Here is a 14,705-nt window from a genome sequence, read left to right on the forward strand (position 1 = left end):
TAAGACTATGTCTTGAGAACTAGTTTGACCAACTAGCAGTCTTACAGTCAATCAGTCTTACTTTTCCAATGCAAGACCAATCTACCGTTTCATAATAGTAATGACCAGTTTTGAAGAAACAATTAGATGACTAACTTTTTAAGACTAAAGTCTAAACAGTTTATGCAACAGGCCCCAGTTCTTTAATTACCCTTATAAGACACCCCTTGACCTGTTTTGATCTCAAAAAAGTGAGTCGTCACTGAAAGGTGAGGAATATGCATCTATGTAATTAATTAATTTGTGTTCTTCAAATACCTGCAAAATGATTATGGTGTCAACTTTTATCAAGTTCACAAATGACGAATGCAGGGTTAAATTGTACATCAGCCCGAATGTCTCCCAACAGCCTTCATAGCTCCATTTATACAGCAAACATCCAGTAAATTGAAACACATCTACCCGCCTGTCAGAGCAGACCCACTTATTTTAAATGATTCACAGTGTTGGCTCCGCTTATGTCTTAAACTCTTTCTTCCTGTCTCTCTGGTTAAAACCAACTACACGTCTGTGATTCTGACAGCACGGCTCTGGACTAGTGAGGTGCCTCACGCTGCATTCTGAGCAAGCAAAAGCTGCACACAAAATTTGGCACCCCTGGTATCAACAGCACAGGATGATGAGTCAACAGCTTTCTCAGAAGAATGAGCCAGAGCATCTTTCTGTTATATACGCCACACGCCAAACTGCCTCTCCACACGCCTAGGCTTCTCTGTACCTTTGCTCAACACGACTTCCCAGTACTGCCATTACGGTTCAGCAACAGCGTAGTTCTGAGAATCATCCGCTCCCGAGGATGCGTTCATATGTTAGCGGTCGTGCAAACTCACCTCTCTCCTGCACAAAGTAGGCGAGGTAGAGGTCCAGCTCTTTGACGGACACGCTGATGTGATGAGGCTGGACGCAGAGGATGGGATTGGAGCACTGGCCGCCTTTGGCCAGCCGCTCCCCATCCGTGCTCTCCAGCGGGATGCCCTTGAACAGAATCACCATCACCAGGTCCAGACGCCAGACTTTATCAGCCTGCCGCAGACAATCGATGCGCCTCATCTTCCCCTTCTGGTCTGGGTTCGAGAGGACGCAACATGGAGGCTTCTTCCCCGTGATGGACAGCACAAAGTCCTCCCGACACTCAGGCCGGATGTCTTTGCGGAGCTTGGCGAGGAGACGTGATGCCCACTTCTGTTTGACCTCAGGCTTCTCGCCCAAGAGCTCATCCTTGACAGCGCGCTCTTCGTCCTTGGTCATCCGCTTCTCGTGCTTTTTGAAATACTTGCGCTTACGGGCCTGTAGGTTGAACCAGGTGTAGGCGAAGGCACGCACGTGCGGCAGCAGCGCCTCGATGAACGGATGGAATTCATCCTGGGAAAGAAGAGGAAAAAAAAACGTTATTCATGCGTTTACTCAATGTATTTCTGACAACAAAAGCCACGTCTGCAGTTCAATTAGAGTACAAAGGGGAAATGAATCATCCTGGCTCTTTTCTCTATTGACGCATTTATTGAAAAGCGGTTTTTCCCATTCGTTGTTGTTTACCAAAAGAGAAAACGTCAATTCCAGATTTTTTGTAAAAAAAACAAAAAAAAAACTCTCGATGATATTCAACAGATTTCACAGTTAATTGTGTAAAAGGGTTTTCTATTGCACCCACAATCCTCCATTGTTTCCATCTTTCACCGAAGCCCCATGTGCAGTCATTATTTATCCAATTATGTTTTGTTGACTATTTTCACTTTCAGTGGTAAGTTTTCAACAACAACAACACACACAGATGTACCTCCCAGGCACATTGCAAACCGCAGTCCCTTAACCGTTTAGTGCGGCATTCATTTGGTCTGACTAATTACTTCCATATTTGACCATTTCTAAAAGCCTAAACTAGCACCAGACCGTGCTATAAATGTTACTAAAACCCCAACCGAACATGCGCATCTATCAATTATCATTAGCAAGACTCGAAGCTCTGCGCACACCGCCATGGCCATTTGTGCATGTGTATGCATAAAACAGTCATAATGAGAGCACTGCTTTACAGTTCTGCGATAATCATCAGCCAAAAAAATCCCCACATGCGAATGAACTTATGTTCAATAGAAGGGTTTTGTGCTTATGGCAAAGTAATGAAACTCAGGCTCAAGCTGAATGATGTCAGCTGTGGCATCAATATAGCATGACATCGTTACCAGCGTGTCACTTTTGCTTAGGCATAATGCAACCGCAGAGAGAGAGAAAGAGAGAGAAATGGCCAAAGGCTGCTTGGCCACAGTAATTCAAACAGAGAGAAATAAGGAAAAAAAGAAAGAGAAAACACAGCGCTCCCCGGTCTGGTTGTGCTGCGAGCAGTGAGCAGTTTTAAGGGAACATAATGAGACGTGACTTCGGCACGCTGTGGATCTCATGCGATAAGCCAATTCTGCAGCTCACAGCAGTGAAAGCTCTCTCACAGCTGCTCCACAGAAACCATCTCCTGAAACACCAGAAACTTTACTGTCTTCTAACCTAAAACAAGCCTCTCTAGACTGCTTAAATCCTTCCTCAAAACACTACCCTCAAGACCTCAAGTGATGGGTTGAGAGCCAAAATTGAGCCTTTTGTGAAAAACAATGCAGAATGCAAACAATAAATGCAACTAATCGTGCAGTTTTGACAGAAATGTAAAATACATGCTATTTTGGCCACAACTACATCATTTACTTTGCCAGTGCATTGGTGTTCAACAAAAGGAAGAAAATAAAGTCCCAAACATACTTGAATCATAAAACAAATGATGTTTTGAACAGAATTCGGTTGCTATAGTGCAATAATTTGATAGCACAGCTTTTTTAGCATTAAAGTGCAGAAACCATATTTGTGTATGCACTTTTTCTGACATGGGAAACACAAAAACTGACTGACTGACTGCCCTGTCCTTGTGCTGCTTCAGAGCTTTATTGAAAAGATCATAAAACCTCCTCCAAGAGTGTTCTCACTGAAATGTCCTGAAAAAGAAACCCAGATTTAACATTTTTTTAACCCAATAGCAACAGCAGAGTATAATGTTTTTATTTCCAGCTATTTAAACGTTTGCACCGGGAGAAGCTGAATGCAGACAGAGTGCAGTAATTGGGAGGTTGAGAGACTTACTGTACACATCTCACATCTGTAATCAGTCGACTCCGACGGAACTGATACAGTTACAGAGTAAACTTTCCAAAGATTCACAGAAAAACAAAAAAAGAAAGAAAAAAAGAATGAATATGGAAAACCGAGGCTGACAAAAACCAGAAAATCAAGCTGCACAAACAGACACAAGATATGACGTCCAAAAAAACTGCTAAACCCTGATCAGGTTCAACTGCATGCGTTTAGAAAAACAGTAAGGTCGTTTTATTGAACTATGTTAATGTCCAAAATAGTTTGCCCCAAAATAGTTTCCCAAACTAAATTTGGGTTCATTGAACAAATATTCCAGCGGATATTCTGGCTTGAGAACTTAGAAGAGTCTGGACACAATTTTCACCCACTGACAGCACAAATTTCCAGGAAGGAAACGCCAGGAGGAAATAGTGATTTCAGGAATAGAGGGGGATTAGAGATGGGCCTATTTCCCTGCAGACGTGTGTGGATGTATTTTCTTCTCTTTAGAGCTCCTTTCACTGCTCTAGCTTTAGCACTAGCAAATACACCAACCACTCGGGCAAAAATAAACATTTGTTGGGCATTTTCTCCTTTCCGCAGCCTTGGAAAAAGCTCCGAGGCAGGTCAAATGAGACACACAAAACTGGGCAACTGTGTAATTTCTGCATCACTAGTGGTACCAAACAGAACAAAGTTTTTAAACTGGTTTCCTGAACATGGTCAAAATCATATATCACAGTATGCGTTGGTAGAATCATGCATGAGTCATGGATATGGATGAACGCTGCAATGAAATTCAATGCAATGCAATGAAATGAAAAGGTAAATAAATAAAATGTGCACCAAAACTGCAAAAATTGAAGACTCACAACAAAAGATATGGTTAAGTGTGGTATCAGTACAAAAACATTTGTATTGTGTAACAAATAAAATAGACAATTTAAAAAAAAAAAAGTAAATTAAATTCTGACTGAAAACTAAATTATTTTTTCAGTTTTAAATATAAATAATGTAAACAATAATTTTCAAATAACAAGCCACAACACACAGCAACCTCTTAATAACACGTTGTTCCTTGACTTTTTTGGGACACCTAGTAATTTTGTAAATTCAAATGGTCCTGCCCATAAATACATCTACTGCAATATAAACACTAGAACAAAAAATTTCCTGGCTGACACACATTGCATAATATATACACCGTCATACCTCCGAGCCCTATATGACAATGAACGGAAAAGGAAAACTTGAACCTGTATCACCCACATAAGCACCCCAACTCAACATGTCAGATGGCGCTAGACTACAACTCCAATTTAGCAATATATATTTTTAATCCCAGTTCATTGCTGTTACAGTATTTACAACACCAACATGAAGATGATCAGTGGAGAACCCGAGAAGCATATTGCATTTCTCTTTCTCTCTCTCTCCTGCCTACTCTGTCTTTTTCCATATTAGGCCTGGATGAGCTCCAACGGAATGCTCTGTTTTTACTACAATCAGTCTGAGAAGAGCGCTTTGACTGCATTTCATGTGCACATTAAGGATGAGAATGTTATTGATAAACATGGCTGATGAATAGCTTCATTATGGCAGATGAACTGAGCATCTTTGATCTGGCAGAGGCCGATGGCAGGGTGGCTGTGATAGCATGAGGGAAAACGGTGACCACTGGAGAGTCCTGAAAAATCCAGGCCTACCAGCTCTCTGTCAGCCGCACACTCTCTCTCTCACACACACACACACACACAGCTGTATTTATGCAGTAATTGGATCATTTTGTTATTGCGGAGCTCAGGGAAATGTGTTTTTATTCCTGTCCGTTGCTCGGATACCATCTTTATTATGTCTTAAACAGAGAATGTAACTTTTTTTCGTTTGCGCAAATCTTTTTCCAAGTAGAGACAGAGAGAGAGAGAGAGAAAGAGAGCGGGAATGAAGGAAGGGAGCAGTCCAAAAGATGACAAAATAGGGGTGTTGCGGACACACACACCCACATAAAGTGTTGCTATGGTCACCCCGCGTGTCACAAGCATGTGTCCCGGGGCTGAGCTTTTCCCAGACAGTTTTCCCAAAATTAGGCAGTCAGGAAAATTGAAGATTGATTCTGATGCTGAAGAAATAGAAGATTTTCCAAGACTCATCATTAGCAATAAAAATAACTGCCGGCTTTTAAAACTACTATTTTAGTAAAACCATATGGAGCGATCAATTAAATAACCCCGCAGTTTTCATTCTTTGCTATGATTCACCTTTCACCTTGTGTAGATCGTAGTGTGCCAAGGGAAAGAAAATGCCAGTGAGCCTTGAATTTTTGTAATGCTGCAATTTACCCAGAATGCCCTCTGAGCATTAACAGCAGACACCCCCCCTACCCTTCCTGCACTGTTGCACTGCTGTTGCCGAAAGCACTTTCTTTCTCTTTCAACTAACTGGCTGAGAAGTGGATCGTCTAGGATCTGGGTAATGGATTCAACTTCGACATTCTTTCAGAGCCAATGTACCAAAGCAGGGAAGAGTAGGCATGCTTCTGTTTGGGACACAATCAGAATCAGACACTCTGGGTATTGTATTGTCCTGCTTTCTGTCTATACTTTGCTATAGAAGTTTTTATTTACAGCAATAAAATATACACTAGAACACCACCAAGCAAACATAGTTTTTGCTTTAACATTTATTTTAAAGAACAGTTCACAAAAAAAAGGTCATAACTTTCATTATAAGGCAATAATTTACCCTCATATCATTCAAACCTTCCATGACTTTTTTTCTGAGGAACACATTAGGAGATGTTTAGCAGAATGTCCAAGCTGCTCTTCTGATGAAAATGTTTTCAAATAATGGCTGTCAAGCAAGATTTCCATTGAAATTTCCATAAATTTGACTGATTGTTGTACTCCAAAGAAAAGGTTTCGAACAACATGACTACATGATTTCTATTTATTTATAGCCATTTTAAATTGCATAAGCAGCATCACACATATGCGTCGTGGTACTCTCGTGGACGCGCGTCAAAGGCTGACACAGACGAGAAGAAATCATTGAATAAAGTCATTATTTTGTTTTCTTTGCACAAAAAAGTATTCTTGCAGCTTAATAAAATTACGATTGAACCACTGATGTCACAAGGACTATTTAATGATGTCCTTACTACGTTTCTGGGCCTTGAATGTGGTAGTTGTGTTGCTGTCTATGCAGGGTCAGAAAGCTCTCAGATTTCATCAAAATATCTTAATTTGTGTTCCGAAGATATTACGACGTTTAGAACGATGTGAGGGCTACTAATTAATGACAGAATTTTTGGGTGAACTACCCCTTTACTAAAAGGTCAATTAATTGTATGTATAATGATAAAAAATATAAAATGTTTCACATAAAAATTTTTTTTTATTTCAAATAGTTTCCCAATACCACTGCTTGACATTTCATGTCCACTGCCCAAATGTATTTTTTTAGGACTGTATTAGTCCACAGACAACACAGAGCTGGAAAACAAATTGTTAAAATATAAACAAAGCACCATGTGCTTTAAAGAATTTGCAATTTAACCAAAAGAAGTTCAGAAGAAGGACATCTCAATAGTCCTTTGTGTGTCTTCCTTTCTAAACACTATTGGATGTATCTGAGAGCTTATCAAAGACAGAACACTGCAGTAGGTTATTCCTCTGTGCCCAGTGGACTGATGGGAGATGAGGTTCTGAATGCTGAGTGGATCAAAGTGGATGTTCTGTGACTCACACTGCATCTTTCTTTTCCTCCCTCACTCTCTTTTCTGCACAAGGGCTGAGTCAGCCCTCAGCCATGCAGCATCATAATGGAGGGAGGGGGATGCTGGGTAACCAACCAAGAGGAAAGGTAGTGTGGACAATGTGCTGCAGTGGTATTTGGGTTACGCTGTTTGCTCTATTTAATGTGACTTTGATTTCTAGTAAGGCTGTTAATTTAGAGCAATTAATTACAAACGTGATGCAGCAAGATGCAACAGCAACACAGAGATGGCAGTCTGCATGTGAAAACATAAGTGCAAATGAAATTAAAGAACACATCCTGTATGAATGACCAATAAGTCAACATATACTAGTATTATACGCCAATTAGACAATGTATTATTAAATCAACTAAATATCTAAAAACACTTTCCTTGCACATACAGAAAAATGTCATCTAAAATCATGTTATCAAAAATAATAAAATTAAATTAAAATAAATTCATCTAAAATCTCCTTGTCAAAAATAATAAAATATAAAATAAAAATGTAATTAAAATCTTGTTGTCATAGTAATTTAATAAAATAAACCCCATCTGCCTAAATACTTCCCTTTAATTGCATTTATGAAGAGCTCAACAACTGAAAACAAAAGATCTTTTGATAACATAAGAAGATGGTGGGACATTTCATTTAATAAGCACAAAGGACAAAGAGGAAAAACAAGAATGTATCTCTTCATACTCTAAAACATACTCTAAAAGATGCATGTGACTTCCTATCATTGAATAAAGTCACAGGGTTCATGTTCCCATGACAGCTAAAAGCACCTGTTCCATTAGCATTTGAAATACCATGAACCTCTCATTGATGATACAAGGAGAGGGTTTGTTTCCTTTAGGGTTTGAAACAAAGACGGAAGAGGATAATTATGCACGATTCAATCTATGCAACAATTAGTGCCTCACAACCACTAGATCTTCATGTCTTTGTGATTCCCATATGTTCTGCTACTAAGGGGAGTGGGGGAAGGAAGAATGTTCAAAATGGTCTTCGATCAAAAACATTGTTTAAAACATGGGAAAATGTCATCTCTAATAGTAAAAGTGCCTAGTGATGGCTTTCCTATCCAGTAAGCAACCTGACTAATTTCAAACAACCTCCATTGGCCTGATTTAAGCAGAGATCGAGACTCACGAAAGTATAACTGTGCGTGCAAAGAATTCAGTCGTATGGTATTTTCCACTCAGCAGTTGCTTGGTTCATTTGCAGAAGGGGTTGCCAGTAGTGAAAATGTCCCCAAGTTTCCTGGTTTCTAAATGACTGAGGACAAAGAAAATGAACAAGAAATGAAGCTCTGGAAGGTGTCAGACACCTTGCACCTTACCCACACAAACACAAACTACAAACTGCGCAAAAGGTCAACTATTTTCTCTGAAATTAGAGAGAAATCTCCCTGTGGTTTTCCTTTTTTGGCCTTATTTATAATACATGAGCAGAATTAATTTCTATGTAGGCTAAATCATTCATAAAACCATTCTTATGTAAATTGCTCCAGTTGATTTATGTAAGAAAGATTTTACAAATTATTTACACAGTTCAGCTTGTGTTGCATGCATGAGGCCAAATGTAGTTTCCACCTCTTTTTTTCCAATTCAGTTCAAATAAAATCAAAACTGACCCTGTGTACCTTCTCAGTGCACATTCTTATTACATGAACAATTTATCTGTGCATGTTATTAAAAAAAATCTAAATGCAATGACATGCTCTTTCTGCAAACTTACTTCCTTTTTGCACTGAAATCACTAGATAATGTTGCCCAACAGACAAATAACTATTTAGAGACTACTCCATTCTGGAATGTAACATCTAATCCATTCCCTTTGGATAAAATCGGGTTCTGCTCTACATTTCTTCTCATTGAATATCCAGTTTCACTTCATGCATGTCACAATACAAAATGGGTTGCAAATGACAAATAACAAAACACAGGCAGATTGTTGTACTTTTATGGTTTATTTTCTTTGAATATATATGTTTAAAGTTTTTGCTGGAAAATAAATATATTCCCACTTCACAATCTACTGCTTAGCAAAGAAGCATGTGGCTAGTCTTTCCTTGTTGAAATATTACATAAAACGTCATTTGCAATGCCTTTAGCTTTTGTAATGTAACATAAGCCTATTTCCAAGTGGAACAGAACATTTAGTGGAATACAGTATAAACTAGGATGTGACTTAATCTTATCCATCCGATTTGACTGGATCGTGAAAAGTGGCCTATGATATTATTAGCTACAATTTTTCACCACTCACGCAGCCTTGATTACGCCATCTGTAAAAGTCATTTCAGAGGCAGAGAAAAATTATTACGAATATTGTAAAAACAAATGCTTTTTTCTTCGGAATAACACCAAGTGATGAATTATGCACAATAAGACACAATTATAGTGAACGGGGTACGTCTGACCGATGACTTGGTCATCAATCACTATTGTTGAACCGTTGTTGTTAAATATCCCCTTCAAACAAATGTGCCAGCAGTTATTAATAATCCACTTTGTCTTCCTGTCCACTGCAGTTTGGTGAAAACTATTCATTCCGTCGCTCCACCCATTCACACTTTTAGAGGAAGGGACAGCTGCAGCTTCATCGTCTTAGCATACATGCTGACCGCAGAACCACAAATACAAACAGCCCAGCGACTCCAAGTCCAAACACTCCCTAACAAACACACAGGCCGCAGTCTGTTCTTACGCTGTTTTATCATTAGGGACTGCTAGAAAAGGCTGGGGCATAACTGTGCTCGGAAACAGCTGTGCCTTCACAGAATTGATTTGTGCAGTGAATCACAAAGCCACACAAACTCTTGTCTTAGTGTCAATCAATGCAACTTGCACTCCACCACTTTCACTCTCTGTGTCGTTCTCTTTTTTTCTGATCAGTTTTTCCAGCCCAGTATTATTTTGAACTGCTGTCAATATCACATTTTTTATAACTCATTACTTCTGACAAACAGGATGTTCAACCAGTAAAAATGGAGGGCAGGGCTTGGTTTTATCCAAGGAATTTTTGAGGAAACAATTTCAACCTCAAGACCATCTCAATGTATCACAATGGCTTCAAAACTACTGTTATTTGGGTCATTCCGTATTAAATCAACCAAATTTCAAAAACTTCCCTGGCTCAAGTATTTGATTTTGTTAATATGTGTTTTCTGAAGCAAGACAAAAATTAAAACCAAAATATTAAATGTCACAAACGTATATTTACTGAGTAATCCACTGTTCAAAATGATAACTTTCACCTGAGATTCAAAGGCAAAATTCAGGAGGGTAAAAATTGTTTTATAGAAAAATGGCAGAATCATTATGCTATTTTTACAAAGAGATTTTTAGGTCTGCTAGTGAAATCTGTTGACTTTAGCAACCTTTTTTGCATTATATGGCACTGGTGACCGTTCAAAAATGGGAAAAGCACTTTTCTCCCTCCTTCAATGTCTGCATGGCTGTAACTCAAGAATTATGAAAGAAGTAATTTTACCCCTCATAATTTAGCTCAAAATCTCAGGTAAAAATTGTCATTTTGACACACCTTTACAAAACAGTTGATTACATGACATTGAACATTTTGGCTTTCTTCATTTATGTATTTCTTTTATCAGAATTTTTTTTTTTTTTACAAAAATCTAAAATTTGAGCCAGGGACCTCTGGTTGAGTTGACATGGAATGACTTATTTGCTATTATGGGCGCAATCATTATTATATTACCATTTACCAATATTAAACCCAAAAGTATCATAAAACAATGCTCAAAATACATGAAACTATTACTAAATAAATACTTACATTGTTCACATTAGATTTGTTTAAATATGGTTTTGCAATGTATACATTTAGTTTAATTAATGCCAAATGTAATTACCATTTACAAATGCTAAATTACATTTTAATACACAGAACAAGTTTTAAACATTTGTTTTTAATTCATTTTAAACAAAAGCATGATCTAATGTGTACAATATTTAAATATTACTCTATAAAATACAAATGGAAATGAAATGGAAATAAAAACAGACTGCGGTAACAGCTACAGTATATTTAACCAATAGTCTGCTTGACCATCAGTCGAAAGGGAGTTTTTTTTAGTTCTACATTTTTAAGAAATATTACAAAAATCTCATGCACTGATTAAGTGCGCACAATTAAAAAAACCCCCCAAAAATACGTATTACATAACATAACTGTTTTTCACATTGACTTTAAGGTCTGGGGGTTTATTAAACATGTTTTACAGCATAGCTCTCCAGGAGTCCCATTAGCCAAGTGTCTCAGACAGTTTGAGCAGCGATTCCAGCATCGAGAGTTTTCCAGACTCATAGGGTAAATTAGAGCAGCAAGCTGTCTGGAAAACGCAATGCGCCCACTCCACTTGAGCTATGACCTTTGCATGCCAGAACAATAGGCATCCATTATAGCGGATTAGAGAGGGTCGCTGGGTCACCCAAACTACAAACCCAATCTTTGCATGAATCTGAATGTCTCTCGCTCTCTTTCTCTCTCCCTAAAGCTAAAGCTTGGCTCATTCGTTCGCTCTCAATAGCCAGTTTACAAAGGTCATGACCCCAGGATTCTCTAGTCAGACATACATGAAAACATCAACCTGAATTTGCTCGACAAATCTACTACCAACATCCATCTGGTGTTTTAGATTAAACTGATTTGATTGCTAAGAAATCATCAGAGTTCAGTGTTCTGGGATTAGCTTATTTTAAGAATGCATTGTGCCCAATGATAGTGCCATTTTTTTGCATTTGCTGTCTGCGTCGAGTCACTAGTGGCTAATTCACTAAAGGATTTATGTTAATCAGGTAATGCCGCTAAAATCTGAAGCATCACTGCATCACTGTGTCCCAGATACCTGAATCAGCTCTTTAAAATGCCATAAGTATGCTAGTCTACACCAACCATCTGGAAAAGTGCCCTGTTATGAAGTTCCTCTCCCTCAGTTGATCATCATTTGATTAATAAGTGCTGCCATGATCAATAGAAACATCTCTTTAAAGTGAAATTATGTTTTCTTTATCTACATTAAATTTACATCTATGTTTTTGGCTGACACTTTTTATCCAAAGTAGCACACCTTCAAGGTATGTATTTTACTGTTTGTATGTTCTCTGGGAATCAAACTCAAGGCCTTGGCATTGTAAAGCCGGTACACACCAAGCCGACGGTCGGCCGTCGGGCAGTTTTTGTTCGTCAGCCGACTAAGTTTTCTCAGTGTATTCCGTGGCGTCGGCTGAAGTTGGTCCTCGTCAGCTTTTTTTCGGGCCGATTTAACATATTGAATCGGCGTCGGAGCTCGTCGGTCAGTCGGGCCATCTGATCATTCTGATTGGCTGTTCAGCTGGTGAACCAGTGCACGAGAAAAGCTCAGAACGGACACGCTACTTGGCCGTCGTGTGTCGAGCGTCGGCTTGGTGTGTCAGAGCAACTCTGGACCCAGACGCTACCGACGTGAGCCGACTCCGCAGTCTGCTTTCGTGGACACTGGTTCGTCGGCGTCGGCTCGGCTTAAGAAGCAAATTTGAATTGAGCAAACAGGATGCAGAACTGGAATTTGAATTTAAAGTAGCAGAATCAAATTGAACTGAAATTCTTATATACTGTGTGTATATATATATATATATATATATATATATATATATATATATATATATATATATATATATATATATATATATATATATATATATATATTTCATTTGCAAAAACCGATAAACGCCACTTTCAAAAAAATTATCTGATTGCTGTGCACTATTCTCCACATATAGCCTGATCTGAACCCTAAACACGTTTTGTCAAAAAAGCCGGTATTGTCCACTTTCAAGGCATCGCGAGTTCACATTTTCCTGCAGAAGCTGACAAGCGCCCTTGTTGCTTTTGAACAGAAGCTGATAAGTCCATTTCTGTGAATCAGCATGCTGTATTCAGGTCAGGTAACAAGGCTACTTTCACTTTGAAAAGACATGCTAGCTGAGAAGAGTTTCGTCAAAGCTGACTAAAAGTGATCGAGGATGGATAAATAACTTGATGAACCTCTGAAACCTTCTTCAGAGTGAAAAAGGAAAATAAAAGCTCAAATGTTTTCACGAAGCCTTGCAAAAGCAGTGCGTTACAATGGTGAGGGAAAAGCTCATGTATCGCGTGTAATCACATGCATACACATTATGATCACAACAACAATAACATTTGTCAGGCATCTACATTGCTTTTTTTAAACTCTTAACACATGAAATGTGGCGTTATCTACTTTTGCCAAAAAAAACGACTGTTGGAGTTATCTTATATCTCTATAAAACAATGTGTATAAAAAAACATACTTTCAATGAACTTTAATTTTAAATTACCTGTATTTGTCCAAGTTATTATTACTTAATCAAAACAACCCAACTGCAGTTTGATTGATATTACATGGAATGTGCAATAAAAAAGTTATTTCTGGAAAAAAAAACCCAAAAAAAAACAGAGTTATCAGTTTTTGCAAATGAACTCTTCATATATATATATATATATATGTGTGTGTGTGTGTGTTTTGACAAACTTTGAACAATGGTGTGACACTGGTCTGAAATGTAAGTGATTACTGAAGGGTAAAGTCTTCATGGAAGACAGAGTTTTAACAGGGGTATTTCTTAAAAACATGGGGCCTGGGACAAACATTTTATTGGTGATCCTCTTGCTCGCAAGAAAACCTCAGACGACCTGGAGGTCCCTGGACAATGCCCGCAGTTGAACCGTGAAGATGACGGCTGTGGATTCTACCATGTGACGTCTGCAAACAATGACACAGTTACCTCAGGTAACCTCAGATTATTACCCCTCTTGCCCTCACACGCATGCGTACACACAGTGCACTTAGGCCTCTATATCTCTACAAACAACCGAGCCACACCTCTCAGTTCAAGTGCATTACTACTGAACTGGACGCACACCTGGTAAACCAACTGTTACAGTTAAGTACAGCCAATCACAGAGCTTCAGTCTGAAGCACTTATATGTTTTCAAATCATGTAGATAGCAGTGATCTTGTAAAGCAGAGACATGGTGATCAGTGACTGCCATGCAACCGTAATCCCAGTTTAAATACAAAGGAGAATGAGTCTATTTGGATGCTATAATCATCACACACATTCATTTAAAAACAGAAAGCTTTCTTCAATTCTGTAATGTTGACAATGATGGACAGTGGGTGTGCATAAAACACAGGGATACACAATGCATCTGTACCATATTGGTTATTTACCAAATATTTACTTGAGCATATTCATTTCTGCCTATTTTTACAGATTAACTTTGTCATAATTAACATTGTTTTAAAAAAATCTTTAAAAAACAATGTAAAAACATTGTTAAATATAATGTACTCATTAGAAAATCTTTAAATTAACATGAATTCATTAAAAATGATTGTATTGGCCATTGACTGGTTATAAGCCATAAAATGAAAATAATTATTAGTTTATCATTGTTAGCCCTCAAAGAATTTTTTTTTTGCATCTTATGGGAAGATGTGAATTTCCAACATAGTACTTTGCAAAATCATTACAATGGAAAAGAAATCTACTCTTTCTCTATTAATATTACAGCAGACTCCAACTGTCTGAATAAATGATGTTCAACTGATTGCTTTCATAATGTTATCTGTTTTACATCTGAGTTTCTATTCTACAAGACGTCATGTGGATTCAAGGAGAATGAAAAATAGCACAGTATTTCAATTCAGTGAAAAATCTGTTGCAGTCAAGATGATTTTATTATTTTCCATACTAATATTGC

At 38.1% G+C, this 14,705-nt stretch overlaps 1 protein-coding gene across 3 annotated transcripts in view; it reads right to left on the reverse strand.

Moving 5' to 3' along the window:
- nfic (nuclear factor I/C) overlaps nt 1-14,705 on the reverse strand; it is a 99,764-nt gene that overhangs the window by 69,562 nt on the left and 15,497 nt on the right. For all 3 annotated transcript variants that reach the window (XM_079381927.1, XM_079381928.1, XM_079381926.1), the window contains exon 2: nt 870-1,401. In XM_079381927.1, coding sequence (XP_079238053.1) covers nt 870-1,401 — 532 coding nt within the window. The remainder of the gene's footprint in view (nt 1-869; nt 1,402-14,705) is intronic.

This window comes from Barbus barbus (assembly GCF_936440315.1).
Source record: "Barbus barbus genome assembly, chromosome: 28".
In the NCBI taxonomy this organism is placed as follows: Eukaryota; Metazoa; Chordata; class Actinopteri; order Cypriniformes; family Cyprinidae; genus Barbus; species Barbus barbus.